The sequence below is a fragment of the Pseudophryne corroboree genome, chromosome 5, assembly GCF_028390025.1.
Source record: "Pseudophryne corroboree isolate aPseCor3 chromosome 5, aPseCor3.hap2, whole genome shotgun sequence".
In the NCBI taxonomy this organism is placed as follows: domain Eukaryota; kingdom Metazoa; phylum Chordata; class Amphibia; order Anura; family Myobatrachidae; genus Pseudophryne; species Pseudophryne corroboree.
This window is the reverse complement of record NC_086448.1, coordinates 606830527-606857582: the sequence shown is the minus strand read 5'-3', so window position 1 is coordinate 606857582 and position 27056 is coordinate 606830527. Positions and strand designations below refer to the sequence as shown.

At 47.3% G+C, this 27056-nt stretch overlaps 1 protein-coding gene across 1 annotated transcript in view; it reads left to right on the top strand.

Moving 5' to 3' along the window:
* NAPG (NSF attachment protein gamma) overlaps positions 1-27056 on the top strand; it is a 121407-nt gene that overhangs the window by 77934 nt on the left and 16417 nt on the right. The window contains exon 8 of the mRNA XM_063923455.1: positions 17189-17259. Within this exon, the coding sequence (XP_063779525.1) occupies positions 17189-17259 (71 nt within the window). The remainder of the gene's footprint in view (positions 1-17188; positions 17260-27056) is intronic.

Sequence of the window (27056 nt, the reverse complement as noted above, 5' to 3'; positions counted from 1 at the left end):
CCATCTACAGCACACACAGCGCTTCCTGATTCCTCAGCCACGCTGGATATCTGGTACAGGGTGTAGCTAAGGGGGAGAGCCGCTTGTGTACACTATCTGGATCCTATTTAGGACAGAAATTGTTAGTGTTACTGTAATATAGAGAGCTGACGGCCTCACTGGGGCAGTGCAACTCAGGGTGTGCTGGTGTCCTTCTCTCTCTGTGTCTCCTCTCACATACAGTAGGGCAGGCTTGCTGTATCGCTGTCTTTGTGTATGTTGTTGTGCTTCCTGTGAAACATGGGTAAACAAAAACTGTGCAGTGTATGTCACACCAGATTCTCTCCATTGTCATCTGATTCTGTTTCATGTGAAAAATGCAGCAAATCTTCACAACTCAGTGAAGAGGCTGGGGGAGAGTGTTCAGAGCCCACATGGCTAGGGTCTCTTAAAAGTATGATGTCAGTTATGTTATCCCAGCTCACTGCTAATGTGCAGAAAACTCGGCAACTACAACAAGCTGTTGCAGATTTAGCTGCTAGGGCACAGCCCCCCTCTCTCATGTAAGACCACAGAAGCGTGGGTTACCTGCTCTTCTATCTGATACAGATGATGATATTCAGGAGGATGGGGATGACCTGGATCCCGTTAGTGGGGATCCCGATTCTGCTCAGGGTATTGAACCCCTCATTTTGGCTATAAGGGACGTGTCGAAGCTCCCTCTAGAAGACGCTGCGTCACAGCAGTCGTTTTTCTTTGTATAGAACAAGCCTAATGTCACTTTCCCTGACTCTACAGAGTTAGATGACCTATTCAAGCGGGCCGGGAAAAATCCAGACAAAAAATTCCAAGTGTCCAAAAAGTTTTTGCGCACTTTCCCCTTTGCTCCTGAAGGTAGAAAATTTTGGCAGCAACCCCCTGGGGTGGATGTATCAGTCTCTCGTCTGTCTAAAAAGGCGGTGCTGCCTGCCCTGGGCTCTTTTACCATGAAGGATCCTGGGGATAGAAAGAGAGACTACACTAAAGTCTATATACACAGCAGCGGGTATATCACTAAGGCCGGTCATTGCGGGTTGCTGGATGACCCATGCCATTCATTCTTGGGCCACTCAAATTCAGGGTGGCTACTCGGGGGATATGTCCTTTGTTACTATGGTAACCCTCCTAAAACACATTCAGGACACTACACGTGTCCTCTGTGATTCGCTCAAGGAGATGGGGAACATTAATGCTAGGACTTCTGCCATGGCAGTGTCGGCGCGCAGGGCCTTGTGGCTGCGTCAGTGGATTGCAGAAGCAGAATCCAAACGTAGTGTGGAATCCCTCCCCTTTTCTGGGGAATGGCTCTTTGGGGTTGATTTGGATACCTGGATTTCCAAAATTACGGCTGGGAAATACGTTTCTCCCCTCTGGGGCCCCGCCTGCGAGACATTCCTACCCGGGGCCCATCTGTCCAGTCCTTTTTGTTCTCGCAGATTTCGATCTAAGGCCAATGCAACTAGAGGCACCAGAGGTAAGTCTAGAAAGCCTGCAAGCACCAGCTCTCAGGAACAGACCACCGGTTCTGCTTCCACTAAGGCCTCAGCATGACTGTGCCCACCCACCCCGAGGGGATCTCGAGGTGGGGGCTCGACTGCCTTACTTCAGCCGCGTCTGGGAGACCTCCTGCCAGGATACCTGGGTCATAAATCTCGTTTCTCAAGGCTACAAGCTGGAGTTCTACTCCTCCCCAACGATTTTACAAATAAAGCTTACCAGTTTTGGAGAATATGCAAGTTACGTTGCAACAGGCGATCCAAAAGTTGTTCCAGTACCAATACCACAACGCGGCAAGGGGCTTTACTCCAACCTATTTGTGGTACCGAAACCGGGCGGTTCGGCAAGACCCATTTTAAATCTAAAATCCTTGAATCCTTATTTGAAGGTGTTCAAGTTCAAGATGGAATCCCTGCGAGCTGTGATTGCGGACAGGAATTCATGGTCTCCTTGGATATCAAGGACGCCTACCTCCATATTCCGATTCGGCCGCCTCATCTGGCGTACCTGCAGTTTGCCCTGCTGGACGAGCATTTCCAATTCCATGCACTGCCTGTCCACAGCACCGAGGGTATTCACAAAGGTGATGGCGGAGATGATATTCCAACTCCGAGTCCAGGTGGTCAATGTTGTCCCTTACCTGGACGATCTTCTGATCAAAGCAAGATCAAGGGAGCTATTATTGCTCCACATCGACCACACTATCCAACTTCTGTCACACCATGGGTGGATCCTCAACTTACAGAAGTCCCACCTGGAGTCGACTCAGCGGCTCCTGTTCCTGGGAATGTTGTTGGATACTGTGGCCCAGAAGGTGTTCCTACCAGAGGACAAGGCGAAAACACTTCAGGAGATGGTCCGCATGGTGCTCCGACCTACTCGAGTGTCTATCCATCTTTGCGTAAGGTTGTTGGGAAAGATGGTCGCCTCATACGAGGCAATCAATATGGGAGGTTCCATGCCAGAACTTTTCAGCTGGATCTCCTGAGCAAATGGTCCGGATCACCTCTTCAGATGCACCGGATGATACGGCTGTCGCCTCGGGCCAAGATTTCCCTCCTGTGGTGGCTGCAGTCTTCCAATCTCCAGGAGGGCCAGAGTTTCGGGATTCAGGATTGGACACTCCTCACGATAGAGGCGAGTCTACGAGGATGGGGAGCTGTCACCCAAGGGGTGCAGTTCCAGGTTAGGTAGTCAGCCCACGAAAGCCTCCTTCCGATTAGCATTCTGGAACTTCGGGCGATCTACAATGCTCTGTTTCAGGCTTCTCCTCTGCTCAAGGATCACGCGATCCAAGTACAGTCTGACAATGCCACAGCCGTGGCGTACATCAGTCGATAAGGAGGGACAAAAAGCAGAGCCTGCATGCGAATGGTGGCAAGGATACTCCTCTGGGCAGAAAGAAATGCAAGAGCAATGTCCACAATCTTCATTCCAGGTTTGGACAACTGGGAAGCGGACTGCCTGAGTCATCACGATCTACATCCGGGGGAGTGGGGTCTCCACCAGCAGGTGTTCCAGCAGATAATCCACCGGTGGGGCTGCCCACAGATAGACATGATGGCTTCTCGTCTCAACAAGAAGCTTCACTGGTATTGCTCACTAACCAGGGACCTTCGGGCGAGGGCAGTGGATGCACTGACGTCGCCTTGGCCTTACCGGCTGGTCTACCTGTTTCCTCAGATTCCATTGCTCTCAAGGGTGCTAAAGTGAATCAGGTATCAGAGTCCAGTCAATTCTGATTGCCCTGGATTGGCCTCGGAGGGCATGGTATGCGGACCTTCAGGGAATGTCCGTCGAAGATCCTTGGCATCTACCACTAAGAAACGATCTTACAGCGACTTCGTTTGACGGCATGGAAGTTGAGCAGAACATCCTAGCTCACAAGGACCTTTCCAAAAAGGTTATTGCTACCATGGTTCAGGCCAGGAAACCTGTGATGTCAAAACACTATCATCATATCTGGAGGAGATATGTCTCTTGGTGTGAGGACCGCAAGTATCTGCCTGCTGATTTTCACTTGGGATGTTTCTTATGTTTCCTGTAGACTGGTGGGGATAAGGGCTTTTGTCTGGGTTCCATTAAGGTTCAGATTTCAGCCCTCTCCATTTTCTTCCTGAAGAAATTGGCAGTGTTCAGAAGTTCAGACCTTCTTGCAAGGGGTACTCCACATACAACCTCCTTTTGTGCCGTCTACGGCACCCTGGGATCTGAATGTGGTGTTGGAATTTCTACAGTCCTCCTGGTTTGAACCTCTGATGACGGTAGAAGACTTGTACCTCACGTGGAAGACGGTGATTTTACTGGCTCTGGCTTCTGCTCGACGTCTCAGAATTGGGGGCCTTGTCGTGTATAAGTCCATATTTTGTCTTTTACGAGGACCAAGCAGAGCTCCGGACTAGACAGCAGTTCCTGCCGAAGGTTGTCTCTGTGTTTCACTTGAATCAGCCTCTTGTAATTCTGTTCAGTTCTGGCGCTTCTGCTCCTCCAGAGGCATTGGATGCTGTGCGAGCCTTGATGATCTATATCAAGAGAACGGCTTGGATCAGGAAGGCGGACTCCTTGTTCGGGCTCTATGATGCACAGAAAAAGGATTGCCCTGCTTCAAAGCAGTCCATTGCTCATTGTATTAGGCTTATTAACCAATAGGCCTATGTGTCAGAAGCCTTACCGGTTCCAAAATCTCTGAAGGTCCACTCTACAAGATCTGTGAGGCTTCCTGGGTGGCTGCCCGTGGAGTCTCGGCCTTACAACTATGCCGAGCAGCTACCTGGTCGGGGAAAAACACCTTTGTGAAGTTCTACAAGTTTGATACCCTGGCCAAAGAGGATACCCAGTTTGGGCAGGTGGTGCTGCAGCAGTCTCCGCACATTGCCACCCGTTCTGGAAGCTTTGGGACTGTTTGCTGTTGTTGTTACCAGCCGTTGCTGGTTATAGTATGTTAGTGGTGTGCTGGTATGTAAATCTCACCACACTTTGTTATCATATTTCCTTCTCTCATATATGTCCTTTCTCCTTCGGGCACGTTTTTACCTATAACTGCGTGTGGGAGGGGGCATATAAGGGAGGAGCCAGCACACCCAGTGAAAAAAATGTAACGTGCACTGGCTTCTTTGGACCCCGTCTATACCTCATCATACTCGATTCCCCCAATATCCCTTATGGACTACGAGAAAAGAATTTACCGGTAGGCAATTAAAAATAGGATTTTGATACCTACCGGTAAATCCTTTACTCCTAGTCCGTAGAGGATGCTGGGGACCACATCAAGACCATGGGTTATAGGCGGTTTCGCAGGAGCCATGGGCACTCTTAAGACTTTTCAAAGGGTGTGAACTGGCTCCTCCCCCTATGCCCCTCCTCCATACCTCAGTTATAGGAACTGTGCCCAGGGAGACGGACATTTCGAGGGAAGGACTTACTTTAATACTAGTGGTGAGATATATACCAACTCACACCCTCAACCATGCCGCACACATGGCATTCAACATACAGTAACCCACGCCAACAGGCATGAAACAATTGCAGCAACATGCTGAAACTAAGATAACACAACTTGTGTAACCCGAATAACTAAACTGCAGGTAAAGTATGCACTGGGACGGGCGCCCAGCATCCTCTACGGATTAGGAGAAAAGGATTTACCGGTAGGTATCAAAATCCTATTTTCTCATACGTCCTAGAGGATGCTGGGGACCACATCAAGACCATGGGGTTTATACCAAAGCTGCAGTGCGGGCGGGAGAGTGCGGATGACCCTGCAGCACCGATTGACCAAACTTTAGGTCTTCATCGGCCAAGGTGTCAAACTTGTAGAACCTTGCAAATGTGTTTGACCCTGACCAAGTAGCTGCTCGGCACAGTTGTAATGCAGAGACCCCCCGGGCAGCTGCCCAGGATGAGCCCACCTTCCTAGTGGAGTGGGCCTTTACCGACGTTGGTAACAGCAATCCAGCCGTAGTATGAGCTTGCTGAATCGTATTTCTGATCCAACGTGCAATAGTCTGCTAGGAAGCAGGACACCCAATTTTGTTGTGAGCATACAGGACAAACAGGGTCTCTGTTTTCCGTATACGAGCCCTTCTAGCAACATAGATTTTCAAAGCTCTAACCACATCTAGAGACTTTGATTCAGTGAATGTGTCAGTAACAACTGGCACTACAATAGGTTGGTTTATGTGGAAAGATGAAACCACGTTAGGAAGAAAGTGTTGTCGAGTTCTCAACTCTGCCCTATCTTCATGGAAGATCAGGTAAGGGCTCTTGTGAGACAAGGCCCACAATTCAGACACCCGTCTTGCAGATGCCAAAGCCAAAAGCATCACCACTTTCCAAGTGAGAAACTTTAACTCTATCTCTCGTAGAGGCTCAAACCAATCCGATTGAAGGAACTGCAACACCACGTTAAGGTCCCATGGTGCCACTGGAGGCACGAATGGAGGCTGGATGTGCAGAACCCCTTTCACGAAGGTCTGAACCTCTGGAAGAGAGGCCAATTGTTTTTGGAAGATCACGGACAAGGCCGAAATCTCCACACCATCCTGTAAAAAAAGAAGGAAACGTCCTAAGTGGAACTCTTCCATAGGAGCTTTCTTGGATTCACACCAAGACACATATTTTCTCCAAATACGGTGGTAATGTTTCGACGTTACTCCCTTTCTGGCCTGAATAAGAGTGGGAATGACTTCCTTGGGAATACCCTTCCTGGCTAGGATCCGGCGCTCAACAGCCATGCCGTCAAATGTAGCCATGGTAAGTCTTGATACACGCACGGCCCCTGCTGCAGCAGTTCCTCGCGAGGAGGAAGAGGCCGAGGATCTTCTATGAGCAACTGCTGAAGATCTGGGTACCAAGCCCTCCTTGGCCAGTCTGGGACAATGAAGATTTCTCGAACCCTTGTTTTTCTTATGATCCTGAGTACCTTTGGGATCAGCGGAAGTGGAGGGAAGACATACACTGACGGGAATACCCACTGGGTCACTAGCGCATCCACTGCTACTGCTTGAGGGTCTCTCGACGTAGAACAGTATCTCTGAAGCTTCTTGTTGAGGCGGGATGCCATCATGTCTACTTGAGGAACTCCCCAAAGACTTGTCACCTCTGCGAAAAACTTCTTGGTGGAGGCCCCACTCTCCTGGATGGAGATTGTGTCAGCTGAGGAAGTCTGCTCCCCAGTTGTCTACTCCCGGAATGAATATTGCCGACAGAGCTTGTAGATGTTTCTGCTGCGGGGTACACTGGGCTCCACAAGGATGAACAATGGGGGGGGTGTAGAGTAGGATCTTGATCCGAGTCACCAACAGGCTCAAAGCTTTGACTGTTCCCAGAATGCACAGCGCCGCCTACTCTATAACCCCGCCTCCCTGCACAGGAGCTCAGTTTTGTAGTTGGTGCTGCAGTAAGCAGGCACTTAACAGAGGGGCTGCTCCAGGCAGCCCTAAGAAGAGCTTTTTTATGAAGAAAAAGTGAAGACTTCAAGGGCAGCAGCGGTGGTAAATGTCTTGTGACATTCACTGCTGCAGCTTCAGCTCTCCCCAGCGGCGCTGTACACTCCCAAGCCCTGGTTGCCGGGTAACTACAGCAGGAGGCTCCGGTTTTCTTCACGTCAGGCACACACGACGGGGGCTCTCCGGGATCACGTGGCCGCGCTTCGGGAGGTGGTGAGTGGGTCTCGCTTACGGGACCCGGTCTTTATCGCGATCCGATGCGGTCAGTGGGAGGCGGGCTGCGCGCGCTGGCGGTGGACACTGTGGCAGTACAGGCGATCCCACTAGATCACCAGGGCATGGGCGCAGGTCAAGTTTTCTCTCTAAACCAGTTTACTAAGAGCCCGCAGTACCCGGTGGTTTTGCCAGCAGGGGGATAAGGCTTAGACCTGAAGCCCCTCCCCCAGCCCCAGGGCGCCATTTCCCGCAAATGTTCCCGCCCTGGAGCTGCATATCTGTCTCTCCCTCACTGGTTGTCAGTGCTGTGACTTTACATGACACTTAAGTATTCTACCTGCCTTTTCAGTCAGTGCTAGTTAAGAAAGAGTGCATTTAGTCTGGGTTTTCTAGTACAATTACCCTGTGATATACATCCAGTTCTTACTGTGTAGTGTTATATCTATTGCCTATATATATATATATATATATATATATATATATACACACACACATATACATACATATACATACATATATGTATATATGTGTGTGTGTGTGTGTGTGTGTGTGTGTGTGTGTGTATATATATATATATATATATATATATATATATATGCTAGTCCAGTGCAGTATTATTGTTAGTAATAACCTCTGCATTGTACAAACTGTGACTATATGTGTGTGCATTTGATAGCTGAGTGGTGTCCATTTCGTGTCTTTCACTCAGCCTGCTATCCCTATATTCTATAACCTGAGGGGGCTTGGTGCGTCAGGTTTTATATTGATATAGGTTTTTCACAAAGATATATTCTAATACGTATTTTTCTCTGTGATTTAGTCACCATATCTCTCCTGTATCCCTGCTTGTGCTGACTACACTGCGCAGGGGTTTGGGATAAGAGGTATTGTGCTGCTACCAATTGTACTGTTACCTGATACAGCAAGTTATATCATGTCTGCTTCTGAGGGTAACGGTTCTGGGGCTGAACACACTGCAGGTGTAGCTGACGCCGCAGATCACTGAGGAGAATATAGCAGCTGTGGGCTCTGGTTCTGGGGGCTCCTTGCCCCCCAGTGGGACTGTGGCAATGGAGGCACATAATGACCCACCGTGGGCCGCTTTTTCCACGCTTCTGCATATGCTAGTTCATAAACTAACACCCCCTATGGGATCCCCGATGCCGGTACAACCGTATGTGGTCCCTGCAGCTAACCCGCCGTGGACGGACGATTTATCTGCTCAATTGAAGAAGTTGAACCAGTCCCTGACTACTAAAAAGTCTGACCATTGCTTGCCTAAGTCCAAGGGGTCCTCTAAGAGAGCGCTTGTCTCCTCACAATCCACTGCTGTCACTGACACCTCGTCTGATGAAGACGGCACTTACACTGACCTCACAGGTTCTGACTCGGATACGGCTGATGGGGAGCGTGGTTCACATGTGGATGTTCCTGATCTTTTGGAGGCTATTAAGTTAATTCTACAGATTACGGATGATCCCGAGCCATCCGTCCCTCCTAAGAAACCTGATCGGTTCAAGCGTCAGAAGGTGGTTAAACAAGTTTTACCTCACTCTGATCGCCTAGTGGATATACGTCAGGAACCCTGGGAAAGCCCGGGTATGAAGTTTGTGCCTCAAAAGAAGATGCTGGCTCGCTATCCCCTTGCGCCAGAGTTGTCTAAGAATTGGGAAACGCCTCCTCCAGTGGACTCGCATGTGGCTAGGATGGTGGTTTCCTCAGCTCTGCCTGTCACTACCGTCACGTCTCTAAAAGAGCCTACGGATAAACGTGTGGAGGGTTGTCTTAAAGCGATTTACACCCTCACGGGTGCTGCACAAAGGCCCACTATTGCAGCTACATGGGCTGCAGAGGCTATTGAAGCATGGGCCTTGGAGTTAGAAGCTGAAATCTCCTCTGACCATGCTAGACAATGCTTGTCATATATTGTTACAGCTTCTCGCTATATTAAAGAGGCAGCTTCTGATGCCGGTATCTTAGCAGCCAAGGCCTCCACTACGTCAGTCCTGGCTCGCCGGATATTGTGGCTGAGATCCTGGTCTGTGGATCTGGACTCTAGAAAAACCCTGGAGGTACTCCCTTTCAAGGGAGATATTCTGTTTGGGAAGGACGTAAATAAGATAGTGGCTGACTTGGCTACTGCCAAAACTGCCTGTCTGCTAAGTACCGCTCCTTCTGTGTCGAAGGCTAAAGGTACTACCTTTCGTCCCTTTCGTCCTTCAGGTAAAGCAAAAGGTCAGGCATACAACAAGCAGGCCCGCACTTCCAAACCTGGTAAGCCGAAGCCAAAAAGAGCCTGGGCGGCCCGTCAGCCAGCTTCCAAGACCGATAAGCCTACCGCATGACGGGGCGGGCCTCCCCCTGGGGGATCCCAGGGCGGGGGGCCGGCTTCTAGGGTATACCCAGGAATGGTTGAAAACCACTTCAGATGCCTGGGTACGGGAAGTCGTCACTCAAGGTTACGCCATAGCCTTCAAAAATCGACCCCCTCATCGATTTTGCCAGACAGACGTCCCGTCGGACCAGACAAAGGCAAACACTCTACATTCGGTGGTCAGACCCTCCTGGATACAGGAGTCGTAGTACAGGTGCCTCTTGCGCAGAGGGGCCGGGGGTACTATTCTCCGCTGTTTCTAGTCCCAAAACCGAATGGGTTCTCACGGCCCATTCTCAACCTCAAGGCATTGAACAGGTTTGTGAAGGTTTCCAAGTTCCGTATGGAAACCCTTCGCTCTATAGTTCTAGCCTTGGGACCTGGGGACTACATGGTCTCCCTGGACATACAGGATGCTTACCTGCATATTCCTATAGCAGTGTCACATCAGCAATACCTGAGGTTTGCTATTGGCAACCTCCATTACCAGTTTCAGGCGTTACCTTTTGGTCTAACAACGGCTCCGCGAGTCTTCACCAAAGTAATGGCGGTGATGACGGTGGTACTCCGCTGTCAAGGGGTCAGTATACTGCCGTATCTGGATGACTTGTTAATCCTGGCAAATTCCCCAGAACTTCTCCTTCGTCATATGGATATGACGGTCTGGTTTCTACAAGCCCACAGGTGGCTCATCAACTGGAAGAAATCCTCCCTGATTCCTGCATGGTGCATCTGGGAGCGTTATTGGACACTCACAACCAGAGGTTGTTCTTGTGTCAGAAGAAGGTCCTGAAGCTTCAGGACAGGATTCGTTGCTTCCTTTCTCGTCCGCAAGTGTCGATACATTCGGCGATGCAGGTGCTGGGCCTCATGGTATCAGCATTCGACATGGTGGAGTATGCTCAATTCCATTCTCGCCCCCTCCAGAGGCTGATTCTAGCCAAGTGGGACGGCCTGCCTCACCGGATCAGGTCTCAAATGATATCATTGACTCCGGAGGTCCGTCTGTCGCTGCTCTGGTGGCTCCAGGACCAACAGTTGTGCAGGGGCCGTCCCTTCTGGATATCCAACTGGGTCCTGTTGACGACAGATGCCAGTCTAAGAGGTTGGGGCGCGGTGCTGGAGCAACACTCGCTTCAGGGTCGGTGGACCAAGGAGGAATCTCTCCTCTCGATCAACATTCTGGAATTGCGGGCGGTCTTCAATGCATTGAACCTGGCCCAGCATATAATTCAGGACCGTCCTGTTCAAGTGCAGTCGGACAACGCCACCACAGTGGCTTACATAAATCATCAAGGCGGCACTCGAAGCCGTTTGGCAATGAAGGAAGTCTCACGGATTCTACATTGGGCGGAACGCCATCTACCGGCCATATCGGCAATCTTCATTCCAGGTGTCCTGAATTGGGAAGCGGACTTTCTCAGTCGTCAGGATGTGCATGCCGGTGAGTGGGGACTCCATCCAGAAGTGTTTCAACTCCTAGTGGAAAAGTGGGGTCTTCCAGACGTAGATCTGATGGCGTCTCGACACAATCACAAGGTTCCGGTCTTCGGAGCAAGGACAAGGGATCCTCAAGCAGCATTCGTGGATGCGCTGGCGGTGCCATGGAGGTTTCGGCTGCCGTACGTGTTCCCTCCGGTGTCACTCCTGCCCAGGGTAATTCGGAAGTTCAAGCAAGAAAGAGGAATTCTGCTTCTCATAGCTCCAGCGTGGCCCAGACGGCACTGGTTCTCAGACCTGCAGGGCCTATCGTCAGAGCATCCAATTCTACTTCCACAACGCCCAGACCTCCTCGTTCAGGGCCCCTGTGTAGGCAGGACCTAGCCCGGCTGTCTTTGATGGCGTGGCTCTTGAAGCATACGTCTTGAGGGCTAAGGGTTTTTCTGAAGAGGTCATTAAAACTTATGTTGCGGGCCCGGAAACAGGCTTCTACTCGGATTTACCATAGGGTCTGGTATTCCTACTTTGTTTGGTGCGCATCTAACAATTATGACGCTTCCAAGTTTAGTACAGCCAAACTTTTGGCTTTTCTGCAACAGGGCCTGGATTTAGGCCTGCGTCTGGCCTCCTTCAAGGTTCATATTTCTGCCTTGTTGGTGTGGTTTCAGAGAAAAATTGCGACTTTACCTGATGTTCACACTTTCACTCAGGGTGTGTTGCGTATCCAACCTCCCTATGTCCCGCCTGTGGCTCCTTGGGACTTGTCGTGGTTTTGGAGGCGTTGCAGGAGCCTCCGTTTGAACCCCTTGGTTCAGCTGACCTTAAGTGGATTTCCCTTAAGGTGGTGTTCTTGCTGGCTATTGCCTCTGCTAGAAGAGTGTCGGATTTGGGTGCCCTTTCCTGTAGTTCCCCATATCTGATTTTTCACCGTGACCAGGCGGTACTTCGGACTCGTCCCAGTTATTTACCGAAGGTGGTGTCCTCGTTCCACCTTAATCAGGAGATTGTGGTTCCGGCCTTTGTCTCTCATGATTTGTCTCCCAAAGAGCGGTCTTTGGATGTGGTACGGGCTCTCCGTATCTATGTGAAGAGATCTGCTTCTGTTCGAAAATCAGATTCTCTCTCTTTGTTTTGTTTGGATTTCACAAACGTGGCTGGCCTGCTCACAAGCAGACCCTGGCCCGGTGGATTAGAATGGTGATTGCAATGCTTATGTGAAGGCTGGTTTGTCAGCTCCTGCTCACATTACGGCCCATTCTACTCGGTCTGTTGGACCTTCTTGGGCGGCCCAACGTGGTGCGACCCTTGACTAATTGTGCAAGGCGGCTACGTGGTCCTCCGGGAACACGTTCATAAGGTTCTATGCCTTCGATACTGCCGCTTCCGAGGATGCTTCCTTTTGACGCCGGGTTCTTGTGCCCGCTACAGTGCGTCCCCTCCCATAAGGAACTGCTTTAGGACATCCCCATTGTCCATCCTTGTGGAGCCCAGTGTACCCCGCAGCAGATAACGAGTTTTATGGTAAGAACTTACCGTTGTTAAAACTCTTTCTGCGAGGTACACTGGGCTCCACAAGGCGCCCACCCTGACGCACTTATCTTCTTTGGGTTGGTATGGCATTAGTCGCTGACACTGTCGTAAGAGTGTGGTGTATGTGGCTACTAACCGTTGTCGTCTCTTTTCCTGCTACTGCATTGGGCTGGTTAACTAAAAACTGAGCTCCTGTGCAGGGAGGCGGGGTTATAGAGGAGGCGGCGCTGTGCATTCTGGGAACAGTCAAAGCTTTGAGCCTGTTGGTGCCTCGGATCAAGATCCTACTCCACACCCCCCCCCCCCCCCATTGTCCATCCTTGTGGAGCCCCGTGTACCTCGCAGAAAGAGTTTTGACAACGGCAAGGTCTTAGCATAAAACTCGTTTTTTCTGCCCAGCTGAGGATTTTTGTCGCTCTGCTTTTTGATCCGCCCTGCCTGTTACTTTGTCCGACTGGATCTGCACGGGACCGTCTTGAAGATGATGTACCGCTTGTTGAAGGCCGTTGTAAATGGCTCTTAGCTCCAGCACGTTTATGTGAAGGCAGGCTTCCTGATGTGACCAACGTCCTTGGAAGTTTTCTCCCTGAGAGACTGCTCCCCAGCCTCGGAGACTTGCATCCGTGGTTACCAGGACCCAGTCCTGAATCCTGAACCTGCGTCCCTCTAGTAGGTGAGAGCTGTGTAACCACCACAGGAGCGAAATCCTGTTTTTTGACAACAGGATTATCTTTCGGTGCATGTGTAGGTGTGACCCCCGACCACTTGTCCAACAGGTCCCACTGGAATACTCTGGCATGGAACCTGCCAAACTGTCTGGCCTCGTAGGCCGCCACCATCTTCCCCAACAACCGAATGCACTGATGGATCGACACACAGGATGGTTTCAGTATACCATTTTCTGTATTTCCACAGCCTTTTCCAACGGCAAAAATACTCTCTGAACTTCTGTGTCCAGAATCATCCCGAGGAAAGACATCCTTGTCGTCTGTTCCAACTGTGACTTTGGGTAATTTATGATCCACCCGTGTTGTTGGAGTATTGACAGAGAGAGTGAGACATTTTTTAACAACTGCTCCCTGGATCTCGCCTTTATCAGGAGATCGTCCAGATAAGGAATTATATTGACTCCTTTCTGACGAAGGAGGACCATCATCTCCGCCATCACCTTGGTGAATACCCTTGGCGCTGTGGAGAGGCTGTGGAGAGGCCAAAAGGTAACGTCTGGAATTGGTAATAGCAATCCTGAACCGCGAATCTCAGATAAGCTTGGTGAGGAGGATAAATGGGAACATGCAGGTAAGCATCCTTTATGTCCACCGACACCCTCCTCCAGACTGGAAATCACCGCCTGAAGTGATTTCATCTTGAACTTGAACCTTTTCAGGTAGCAATTCAGATCTTTTAGGTTTAGGATCGGTCTGACCGAGCCGACAACCAAAGAGGCTTGAATAAAAACCCCGCCCTTGTTGTGACAACGGTACCAGGACTATGACCTGGTCCTGACATAATTTTTGGATTGCCGCTGTTACTGCTTCTCTCTCTGGCGGAGTAACTGGCAAGGTCGATTTGAAAAATCGGCATGGGGGAACGTCTTGAAACTCCAGTTTGTATCCCTGGGATACTATTTGCAACACCCAGGGATCCAGGCCAGACAGAATCCAACCTTGGCTGAACATTTTGAGACGTGCCCCCACCCGAGCGGCCTCCTGCAAGGGAGCTCCAGCATCATGCTGAGGATTTGGCAGAAGTAGTGGTAGACTTCTGCTCTTGGGAACCTGAAGCCGCTGCAGACTTTTTTTCCTTTTCCCCTTCCCCTACCTCGTCTTTTTGTATTTATTGGGCCGAAAGGACTGCATTTGCGGGTGATAGGTCTTTTTTGCCGGTGCAGGCGCAGAGGGCAAAAATGTTGGCTTACCTGCGGTAGCCGCCGAGACTAACGCATCCAGGACATCGCCAAATAAGGCCTCACCTTTATATGGGAGAGCCTCCATGTTTCTTATGGAATCTGCATCCGCATTCCACTGACGAATCCACACCGCCCGCCTAGCCGATACTGCCATGGTAGCGGTTTGTGAACTCAAGAGTCCAATATCCTTCATTGCTTCCAGCATGTAGGCGGCAGCGTCCTTGATATTCCCTAACTTAAGGAGTATCTCATCTTTATCAATCGTGTCAATTTCTGATGACACGCTTTCTGACCATTTTTCAATAGCGCGACTCACCCACGCGCAGGCAGTAGTACCATTGGCAACATAAATGGATTTCAACGTCGTTTCCATTTTACGGTCTGCCGGCTTCTTAAGTGAAGCCGTGCCAGGTGCAGGGAGAATTACCTTCTTTGTCAACCTGGAAAGTGCACTGTCTAACACAGGTGCTGACTCCCATTTTTTCCTGTCCTCAGCCGGGAAAGGGTAAGCTATCTGAATCCTTTGGGGAATACGAAATTTCTTATCAGGATTCACCCACATTCCTTCAAAGAGAGCATTTAGTTTGTGTGAAGGAGGGAACGTGACTTTGGATTTCTTTTCCTTACATAAATAAGCCTTCTCCTGAGGTACAGGAGTGGTTTCTGTAACCTCCAACACGTCCCTTATAGCCACAATCATATATTGTATACTTTGTATAATTTATGATCTATCTCTCTGGAGTCACTATCGTCGACACAAGAATCAGTGTCGGTATCAGTGTTTACAACATTCGCAAATGGTCTCTTAGGTGACCCAGAGGGGCCGCCTGCATAAGGAATAACAGCCATCCTGAAAAATCACATCTTCCACAGATTTTCTCCAGCATGCAGCCTTAGATTCAGACTTATCTAATCTTTGGTTAATTAGATGCATACTGTCACATATCTCTTTCACCCATGCAGGCTCTTCGTGTGCCGGCAGCGCCACCACATTACAACTCTGTGTCCCTAACATGGTTTCCTCCGGGGAGGAACTCCCTGCCTCAGACATGTGTACAGAAAACTCACAGACACACTAGGACTTATTTGGGGACAGACCCACAGTAAAATCTGTCAGAAAGGACACAGTATAGGAGCAGCCAGTTCACAAACCCAGCGCCAGTATGTAATGAGTGTGAACACCGAATGCCCACAGCCCAATAGCGCTTTTATACAGATAATAACACTATAAAATGCACCACAACGCCTTGTGCCCCCCCAAATAACACCCTGTACTTGTCAGAAGTGGAGGAGAGGACCAGCGTGTTCTCTGCAGTCTGAGGAGAGAGAAAATGGCGCTGAGCAGTGTGCTGGCTGCCTGAGGAAGAAGCTCCGCCCCCTCAATGGCGCGTCCTTACACTCAGTAATCAATGTAATGTTTATACTGGCTGGGGTAGGGCTGTGCCAGCAACACCTTATGCCCCCTTTTAGCCAGTTTTGAGGTGTATATTTGCTGCCCAGGGTGCCTCCCTGCACCCTGCAGTGCCGGTGTGTGTGGGCAGCAATGGCACCCTGCGCTCCCGCCAGCCACGCCGGACCTCAGCCGTCACTTACTTGATAGTTCATTCTTCTTATACTCGCCTGTCTTCTGACTTCTGGCTCTGCGAGGGGGGTGACGGCGCGCTGTGGGAGTGAGCATCTAGACCCGGCTAGCGTTCAGTACCCTTCAGGAGCTAATGGTGTCCTGTCTGCCAGAAGCAGAGCCATGAAACTCTTTAGGAAGTTGGTTCTGCTTCTGCCCCCTCAGTCCCACGAAGCAGGAAGTCTGTTGCCAGCAGATCTCCCTGAAAATAAAAAAACCTAACATAAGTCTTTTCCAGAGAAACTCAGTAGAGCTCCTCAGAGTGCATCCAGTCTGCCTGGGCACATTTCTAAAACTGAGGTCTGGAGGAGGGGCACAGGGGGAGGAGCCATTTCACACCCATTGAAAAGTCTTAAGAGAGCCCATGGCTCCTGCGGAACCGCCTATACCCCATGGTCTTGATGTGGTCCCCAGCATCCTCTAGGACGTATGAGAAATCCTATTTTCAGTAATTAAACTTAAAAGGTGAAACTAACATATTATATAGACTCATTACATGCAAAGTAAGATATTCATGCCTTTATTTGTTATAATTTTGATGATTGTGGCTTACAGCTTAAGAAAACCCCAAATCCAAAATCTCAGAAAATTAGAATATTACATAAAATCAATAAAAAAGGATTTTAAATACAGAAATGTCGGCCCTCTGAAAAGTATGATCATGCATATGTACTCAGTACTTGGTTTGGGCCCCTTTTGCATGAATTACTGCCTCAGTGCGGCATGGCATGGATTCTATCAGCGTGTGACACTGCTGAGGTGTTATGGAAGACCAGGATGCTTCAATAGCGGCCTTCAGCTCTTCTGCATTGTTTGGTCTCGTGTCTCTCATCTCTCTCTCAGGAAACTGAGGTGGTAATGCGATTTTGAAAGAACACCTTTACCAAAATGTTATTTACATAAAACTTAGCATTTAATAATTATACTGAATGTTCATGTAAGTAAAACCCTTCTTTTTGACATATTTGCATAGCATTTTCCCCATGTGATAGCTTTGGATCTGCTTATCTTTTAAATCTCTAGCAATATTTGGTAATGGCTGAAGTGGCAGAGGTAGCTTATCCCAGGAATTTGTGCGTAACTGGCTACTCGGGAATGGTTGTGTGATTTTATTTTTTTGTCTCCCAATATTTTAGAATGAAGATCGTTTACGTCAAGCTGTGGAACTTCAAGGAAAGGCATCAAGACTTCTAGTGAGAGCACGACGGTACAGTCCTATTTTATATGGATTATATTCATTTGCTTGCTTTTGTAAAGGTCATCTAGGAAACTTCCAGCACCCTCCTGTCATCTCTCAGAAAAAGACTACCTATTGCGCATGGCCACAAGGTACTGACCCATACATCCCACTTTGCAGGATGGAGCAAATCCAGCACCCAGTGTTATGAGAAGTATTGAAAATTGGAAAAATAAAATATCCATTTGATCAAACTAGTAGCACAATATATTTGCTAATGAGGTAACTATATAGTAGCATCAAAATTGAGCGTTCAAAAAAGCGTAAGCTTTTTCACAAAATTTAAAGTAGCACTAATTTTAAATGTAAAACGCACCATGTACAGTATTGAAATTTATATTACCGAATCTTTCAATTTCAGGGCCAAACCTGTTGAGTAAATGTAGCCTATACAGCGATCATACTTACAGTATTTGTGGGAGTACAAAGAGAAACTAGCAAACATGGTGAAGACTATATAAGAAATAATACATTCTTTGTGTGACATAAACACATACTATTTGGTTTTACAGAAGGGTTAATACCATTAACTATTGACCATAGAAAGTCTATGATAATTGGCTCATCCAAACTGTTCCTGAGGAGAAAACATATTTTGCAAAATATGTAGTTCATATGGCACAAAAACAAGCAGGAGGCTGTGTGACGGAGCCACGACCGCAGGTCTTTTGGGCATGTTTACAGAAATCTTGTGCAGACCGTAATGTGTTTTGAGAAAATGGCTTACTTATTCTAGGCTTAGAATAGTCTTGTTGACGATGGTACCAGTAGTAGCTCATATATGGCATGAGATCGACGCTGATGTTTCTCACGAAAGTCAAGTTGATGTACGTGTTTCTACTTCATTATTTTCTGTATCTAACTACTAAGGCTCGACCGGAGCAGTAGACGTACGTGGTTGGCCGTCTCGGCTTTCTTGTCTATAAGCTCTATTACGCTCCGCCTCGGACGTTGTGGTCCTGTTAGATTCCTTTTGATTCATTCTTTCTTCTTGTTTGCGGTTCGCTTGAACCTTCCTTAAATTAAGATATTAAGACATTTTGGAAATTTTTTCCAACGTTTTCAACTATTTTACAATTTTTTTCACACACCTAATCAAGTTTTCTCACAAATAATATTACAGATATCGCTAGATCTCACGTAGATTAAATGAATGACAACTTGCGGTATGTGTTATCCCGTGGCGGTCCCGAGTTATACTAATTTTACCGCTTGTGCTGATTACACCACAAAGTGGAGGATGCATGCACCGCCCGCTATTGCGTTATCTGCCCTTGAACGCTATTTCAGTGGACTTTTTTGGACTACTATTTTTTCAACTCAGTTATTATATTTTTGCTAGCTTTTATGAAATTATTGAAGGAAGTCTGGTGTACACTATTTTGGGAAACACTGATTTTCACTGAGGGACCAGTACTGGAACGAAACTATAGACTTATTCTACGTCAAAAAGTAATTATATAATATAGCAAATAATAGCATACTAGTACCTAACAACCATTCCGCTTTAATATTGTGTACAGTGTTTCTAAATATTAGTCTGATTTGGCCTTTTACCCATTCTTTATGTTGTACTAAAAGTTGGGACTTGCATTTGAACGGTTGCTGACTGCTAAAGAAACCAGAAGCTACTGGATCAGTTAAAGCTTGAGAACAGACTACATACAGTGATGGCTAACCTTGACACTCCAGCTGTTGTTGAACTACATATCCCAGCATGCCCTGCTACAGTTTTGTTATTTGGCCATGCTAAAACTGATGCAGGGCATGCTGGAATGTGTAGTTCAACAACACCTGGAGTGTCAAGGTTAGCCATCAAGGGACTACAAGAACACCTTGGCCAGGATGTAATGAGAGCCAAGTTTGACAAATGTCCAATTTTTCCGCAAAAGTCGGACATTTTGCAAACCTGGCCAATGTAATAGTGTCAGAGTACATGCAAAGTCTGATGCTTTCTACTCTTAAAGAGAGCGACCGGTAAAAAGTCGGATCCAGATATTTTCCCCATGTTAAACATACAACTCAGCCGATGTAATGAAGTCCGAGTTTGAATTTCTCACACACAGTTCTACAAAGTTGGACATACTGTAAATAGAGCTGTTTTTTGGGGGGCGAGTTGTATTCATCAATGTTAAAAAACAATTACAAGTACACAATTACAGCACAGTGACAACAAATAAACATTTGTAAAATTAGAGGACTGAGGTTTATATAGGGTGTGGGTTGCTTCAATTATGAGACTTTTTGGTGACAATGGGTGATTTTCTATCACCCTGTGCAACTGTTATACTAATAGATGCTTTCCGGTTGGTCTGAAAAAAAAAAAAATATATATATACATACCTATATATCTATATATCTATATATATATATATATATATATATATATATATATATATATATCCATATATATATATATATATATATATATAATATATATATATATATATATATATATATCCCTTGAGAAGTCTGATCTGATTTGCATTGTGAAAAGACGCACACCATTACATTGGCCAAGTTCCGGGAAAAAGTCTTACATTATAATTTCCGAGCTTGTCCAACTGTTTTTTTCTGGACAGAAAACTCTGCATCCGTTAGATCGTGGCCCATAGCACATTAATATTTTTTAAAAAAAAAATTATTTTTTATATATATATATATATATATATATACATACATATACATACAGTGGGGCAAAAAAGTATTTGGACAGCCACCGATTGTGCAAGTTGACCCACTTAAAAAGGTGAGAGAGGTCTGTAATTTCCATCATAGGTACACCTCAACTGTGAGAGACAGAATCTGGAAAAAAAAAAAGAGCTACTGAGCAAACCTCTATACATAGTCTATGTTGTAATGTAAATCTAGTTGATAATCTAGTTGATAGTCTAGTTGATAATGTAAGATTCCTTGGTTACTGTACATCACAATTCAAAAAAACTACTACAAAACATTTCTAATTCTACTCTACTGATACATTTGGTTCTTTTACAACTCTACAGATCATTGAAAAACAAAATTCTTCTATGGTAAATTGGAAACAATTCATTTGTGCTGTAATATTCAAAGGGAGTAAAGGAGTATCAAATGGGGTTTTTCCTGTTGGAAAAAGAATTGCTTACATTTGCAACATATAAATGAATTCCACACGATAGCAGAAAATTCTTTCGTTGTAATCAAAAGATACATTTATAATGTTCATATTTTATATGAATGGCATCAAGACCCCAGCAATAAGCTAGATCACTAGTATAAACATAAAGGGGTATATGCAATTGCGGTCGAATTCCTGAAATTGTCGAATTTCGGGTCATTTTCGCCCCAAAAAAAAATTCGCCTATGCAATTCAGTGCTTTCCGACCAAAAAACGGACTTTCAAAATTCGACTTTTTGAAATTCGAATTTTTGCAAATTCGACTTTTCTGCAATGATACAAGTGCTGCAATTCGACCAAAGCATATTCAATTCAAGTTTGGAAAATCGACAGCAGTGCTTTTAGACAGCAAATTCGTCATTTTCAATCCGCCACACTTTGGAGGGTGAAAACAATAAAAAAAAATTTTAAACATGTTTTTTTTGGTGTTTTTTTTTTTAGGAATAGCATATCTATTTATATTAGAAGGGATTAGGTACTTTTTTTTTTTTTTTTTTGGAGGCACAAATATTATTTATATATTTTTTAAAATATTATTTTTTTTTATTTATTTTTTTATTGCTGGAACGGTAAAATCCTTTAAAAAAATGGCGTGGGGTCCCCCCTCCAAAGCATAACCAGCCTCGGGCTCTTCGAGCTGGTCCTGGTTCTAAAAATGCGGGGGAAAAATTGACAGGGGATCCCCCGTATTTTTAAAACCAGCACCGGGCTCTGCGCCTGGTGCTGGTGCAAAAAATACGGGGGACAAAACGAGCAGGGGTCCCCCGTATTTTTCACACCAGCATCGGGCTCCACTAGCTGGACAGATAATGCCACAGCCGGGGGTCACTTTTATGCCGTGCCCTGCGGCCGTGGCATTAAATATCCAACTAGTCACCCCTGGCCGGGGTACCCTGGGGGAGTGGGGACCCCTTCAATCAAGGGGTCCCCCCCCCCAGCCACCCAAGGGCCAGGGGTGAAGCCCGAGGCTGTCCCCCCCATCCAATGGGCTGCGGATGGGGGGGCTGATAGCCTTTTGTGATAATGAAAAGAATATTGTTTTTTCCAGCAGTACTACAAGTCCCAGCAAGCCTCCCCCGCAAGCTGGTACTTGGAGAACCACAAGTACCAGCATGCGGGAGAAAAACGGGCCCGCTGGTACCTGTAGTACTACTGGGGAAAAAATACCCAAATAAAAACAGGACACACACACCGTGACAGTAAAACTTTATTTCATACGTCGACACACACATACTTACCTATGTTCACACGCCGACATCGGTCCTCTTCTCCATGTAGAATCCACGGATACCTGAAAATAAAAGATCAATATACTCACCTCAGCCATGGTCCAGAGATACATCCACGTACTTGGCAAAAAAAGAAAACGAACACACGGGCCGCCGGACTGAAAGGGGTCCCATGCTGACACATGAGACCCCTTTCCACGAATGAGACCTGTCAGTGACAGCTGTCACACAAAGGTCTCTAAAGCCAATCAGGAAGCGCAACTTCGTTGCGCTCACCTGATTGGCTGTGCGCTGTCTGAACTCAGACAGCGCATCGCACAGCCCCGTCCATTTTATTCATTGGTGGGAACTTAGCGGCTAGCGGTGAGGTCACCCGCCGGTCAGCGGCTGACCGCGGGTAACCCCCCGGCTAGCCGCTAAGTTCCCACCATTGAAACTAATGGAGCGGCTTTGCGATGCGCTGTCACAACACAGACAGCGCACAGCCAATCAGGTGAGCGCCACGGAAGTAGCGCTTCCTGATTGGCTGAAGGGACTTCAGTGACAGGAGTCACGTGATGTCCCGGCATTCGGGAGAAAGGGGTCTGATGTGTCAGCATGGGACCCCTTTCAGTCCGGTATGGAGCGGGTATTTGCGGTTTGTTTTTTTAACAAGTACGTGGATTATACTCTGGACGTGGATGTACCTCTGGACGCTGGAAGGTGAGTATAATTTTTTCACAGGTACCCTCGGATCGTCGGAGACCGTGGCAGTCGGCGTGTCAACATAGGTAAGTATGTGTGTGTCGGTAGTGTGTACTACAGTTTTACTATCAAGGTGTCTGTGTACTGTTTTTATTTGGGTATTTTTTTTCCAGTAGTACTACAGGTACCAGCGGTCCCGTTTTTCTCCCGCATGCTGGTACTTGTGGTTCTCCCAAGTACCAGCTTGCGGGGGAGGCTTGCTGGGACTTGTAGTACTGCTGGAAAAAACAATATTCTTTTCATTATCACAAAAGGCTATCAGCCCCCCCATCCGCAGCCCATTGGATGGGGGGGGACAGCCTCGGGCTTCACCCCTGGCCCTTGGGTGGCTGGGGGGGGGGGACCCCTTGATTGAAGGGGTCCCCACTCCCCCAGGGTACCCCGGCCAGGGGTGACTAGTTGGATATTTAATGCCACGGCCGCAGGGCACGGCATAAAAGTGACCCCCGGCTGTGGCATTATCTGTCCAGCTAGTGGAGCCCGATGCTGGTGTTAAAAATACGGGGGACCCCTACTCTTTTTGTCCCCCGTATTTTTGGCACCAGCACCAGGCGCAGAGCCCGGTGCTGGTTTTAAAAATACGGGGGATCCCTGCCCAATTTTTCCCCGCATTTTTAGAACCAGGACCAGCTCGAAGAGCCCGAGGCTGGTTATGCTTTGGAGGGGGGACCCCACGCCATTTTTTTTTTCGGGTTTTTTCCCGTTTTTTCCCGTTTTTTAAAATCGCGGCAAAATCCGCCAAATCGCCCGATTTTTCGCCCGCGGTTCTGGCGAATCCGTTTTTCATTGAATATGGTGAATTCCGGCAGCCACCTTCCGGAATTCACCTGTCGAATTAAGTCGAATTAAAAAACGGCGAAAAATTGCCGCGATTCGCCGTGAATTGCATATACCCCAAAGCCTTAAAGGAAAACCTCATAAAAACACTGTAACAGCATGTCCCTTTGTTTGACCTGTTCAGGGTGTATGCGCCATTATCAGAGCAGAGGTATGTATAATGTAATCATGTCGGCACCCATCGAGGTACAGGTTGAGTATCCCATATCCAAATATTCCGAAATACGGAATATTCCGAAATACAGACTTTTTTGAGTGAGAGTGAGATAGTGAAACCTTTGTTTTTTGATGGCTCAATGTACGCAAACTTTGTTTAATACACAAAGTTATTAAAAATATTGTATTAAATGACCTTCAGGCTGTGTGTATAAGGTGTATATGAAACATAAATGAATTGTGTAAATGTACACACACTTTGTTTAATGCACAAAGTTATAAAAAATATTGGCTAAAATGACCTTCAGGCTGTGTGTATAAGTTGTATATGAAACATAAATGCATTCTGTGCTTAGATTTAGGTCCCTTCACCATGATATCTCATTATGGTATGCAATTATTCCAAAATACGGAAAAATCCCATATCCAAAATACCTCTGGTCCCAAGCATTTTGGATAAGGAAGACTCAACCTGTAATATAACTGAAATAATAAGAATTTACTTACCGATAATTCTATTTCTCGGAGTCCGTAGTGGATGCTGGGGTTCCTGAAAGGACCATGGGGATTAGCGGCTCCGCAGGAGACGGGGCACAAAAGTAAAGCTTTCCGATCAGGTGGTGTGCACTGGCTCCTCCCCCTATGACCCTCCTCCAGACTCCAGTTAGATACTGTGCCCGGACGAGCGTACACAATAAGGGAGGAATTTTGAATCCCGGGTAAGACTCATACCAGCCACACCAATCACACTGTACAACCTGTGATCTGAACCCAGTGAACAGTATGATAACAGGGGAGCCTCTGAAAAGATGGCTCACAATAACACTAACCCGATTTAGTTAGCAATAACTATGTACAAGTATTGCAGATAATCCGCACTTGGGATGGGCGCCCAGCATCCACTACGGACTCCGAGAAATAGAATTATCGGTAAGTAAATTCTTATTTTCTCTATCGTCCTAGTGGATGCTGGGGTTCCTGAAAGGACCATGGGGATTATACCAAAGCTCCCAAACGGGCGGGAGAGTGCGGATGACTCTGCAGCACCGAATGAGAGAACTCCAGGTCCTCTTTTGCCAGGGTATCAAATTTGTAGAATTTTACAAACGTGTTCTCCCCTGACCACGTAGCTGCTCGGCAGAGTTGTAATGCCGAGACCCCTCGGGCAGCCGCCCAAGATGAGCCCACCTTCCTTGTGGAATGGGCATTTACATATTTTTTGCTGTGGCAAGCCTGCCACAGAATGTGCAAGCTGAATTGTACTACAAATCCAACGAGCAATAGTCTGCTTAGAAGCAGGAGCACCCAGCTTGTTGGGTGCACACAGGATAAACAGCAAGTCAGATTTCCTGACTCCAGCCGACCTGGAAACTATATTTTCAAGGCCCTGACAACATCCAGCAACTTGGAGTCCTCCAAGTCCCTAGTAGCCGCAGGTACCACAATAAGCTGGTTCAGGTGAAACGTTGACACCACCTTAGGGAGAAACTGGGGACGAGTCCACAGCTTTGCTCTGTCCGAATGGACAATCAGATATGGCTTTATGAGATAAAGCCGCCAATTCTGACACTCGCCTGGCCGAGGCCAGGACCAACAGCATGGTCACTTTCCATGTGAGATATATCAAATCCACAGATTTGAGTTGTTTAAACCAATGTGATTTTAGGAATCCCAAACTACGTTGAGATCGCCCAGTGCCACTGGAGACATCAAAAGGGGGTTGTATATGCAGTACTCCCTTAACAACTTCTGGACTTCAGGAACTGAAGCCAATTTCTTTCTGGAAGAAAATCGACCGGTCGAAATTTGAACCTTAATGGACCCCAATTTGAGACCCATATACACTCCTGTTTGCAGGAAATGTAGGAATTAACCTAGTTGAAATTCTTCCGTGGAGCCTTCCTGGCCTCACACCATGGAACATATTTTCACCTAAGCGGTGATAATGTTGTGCGGTCACCTCCTTCCTGGTTCTGACCAGGGTAGGGATGACCTCTTCCGGAATGCCTTTTTCCCTTAGGATCCGGCGTTCACCCGCCCTGGCGTCAACGCAGCTGCGGTAAGTCATGGAACAGACATGATTCTTGCTGAATCAAGATCCTTTCTAGTATCTCTTGAAGTTCCGGGTACCAAGTTCTTCTTGGCCAAACCGGAGCCACGAGTATAGTTCTTACTCCTCTCCTTCCTATCATTCTCCATACACTGGGTATGAAAGGCAGAGGAGGGAACACATACACCGACTGGTACACCCACGGTGTTACCAGAGCGTCCCAGCTATTGCCTGAGGGTCTCTAGACCTGGCGCTTCATGTGAGACGCCATCATAACCACCTTTGGTCTTTCCCAATGGTTTACAAACATGTGGAAACTTCCAGATGAAGTTCCCACTTTTCCGGGTGGAATTCATTCATGCTGAGGAAATCTTCCTAGTTGTCCACTCCCGGAATGAACACTGCTGACAGTGTTATCACATGATCTTTCGCCCAGCGAAGAATCCTTGCTGTCATTGCCCTCCTGCTTCTTGTGCCGCCCCGTCTGTTTACGTGGGCGACTGCCATGATGATGTCCTACTGGATCAGCACCGGTTGACTTTGAAGCAGAGTTCTTCCTAGGCTCAGAGCATCGTACATTGCCCTTAGCTCCAGTGTATTCATGTGGAGAGAAATCTCCAGACTTGACCACACTTCCTTGGAAATTTCTTCCCTGTGTGACTGTTCCCCAGCCTCTCAGGCTGGCATCCGTGGTCACCAGAACACAGTCCTGAATGCTGAATGTGCTGTCCTCTAGAAGATGAGCACTCTGCAGCCCCCACAGAAGAGACACCCTTGTCCTTGGAGACAGGGTTATCCGCTGATGCATCTGAAGATGCGATCCGGACCATTCGTCCAGCAAATCCCCCTGAAAAGTTTTTGCGTGAGATCTGCCGAATGGAATCGCTTCGTAAGAAGCCACCATTTTTCCCAGGACTCCTGTGCATTGATGCACTGATACTTGGCCTGGTTTTAGGAGGTTTCTGACTAGGTCGGATAACTCCCTGGCTTTCCCCTCCAGGAGAAATACCTCTTTCTGGACTATGCCCAGAATCATTCCTAGGAACAGCAGACGTATCATCGGAAAACAGCTGCGATTTTTGGAATATTTAGAATCCACTCGTGCTGTCGTAGAACTACTTTAGATAGTTCTTTTCCGACCTCCAACTGTTCTCTGGAAACTTGCCCCTTTCAGGATATCGTCCAAGTAAGGGATAATTAAGATGCCTTTCTTCTTTTAAGAATCATCTTTTCGGCCATTACCTTGGTAAAGGCCCGGGGTGCCGTGGATAATTCAACGGCAGCGTCTGAAACTGATATTGACAGTTCTGTATCACGAACCAGAGGTACCCTTGTTGAGAAGGGCAAATTTGGACATGGAGGTAATCCTTGATGTCCAGGGACACCATATAGTCCCCTTTTTTCCGGTTCTCTATCACTGCTTTGAGTGACTCCATCTTGATTTGAACCTTTTTATGTAAGTGTTCAAAGATTTCAGATTTAGACTATGTCTCACCAAGCCTTCTGGCTTCAGTACCACAATATAGTGTGGAAGACTAATACCCTTTTCCTTGTTGTAGGAGGGGTACTTTGATTATCACCTGCTGGAAATACA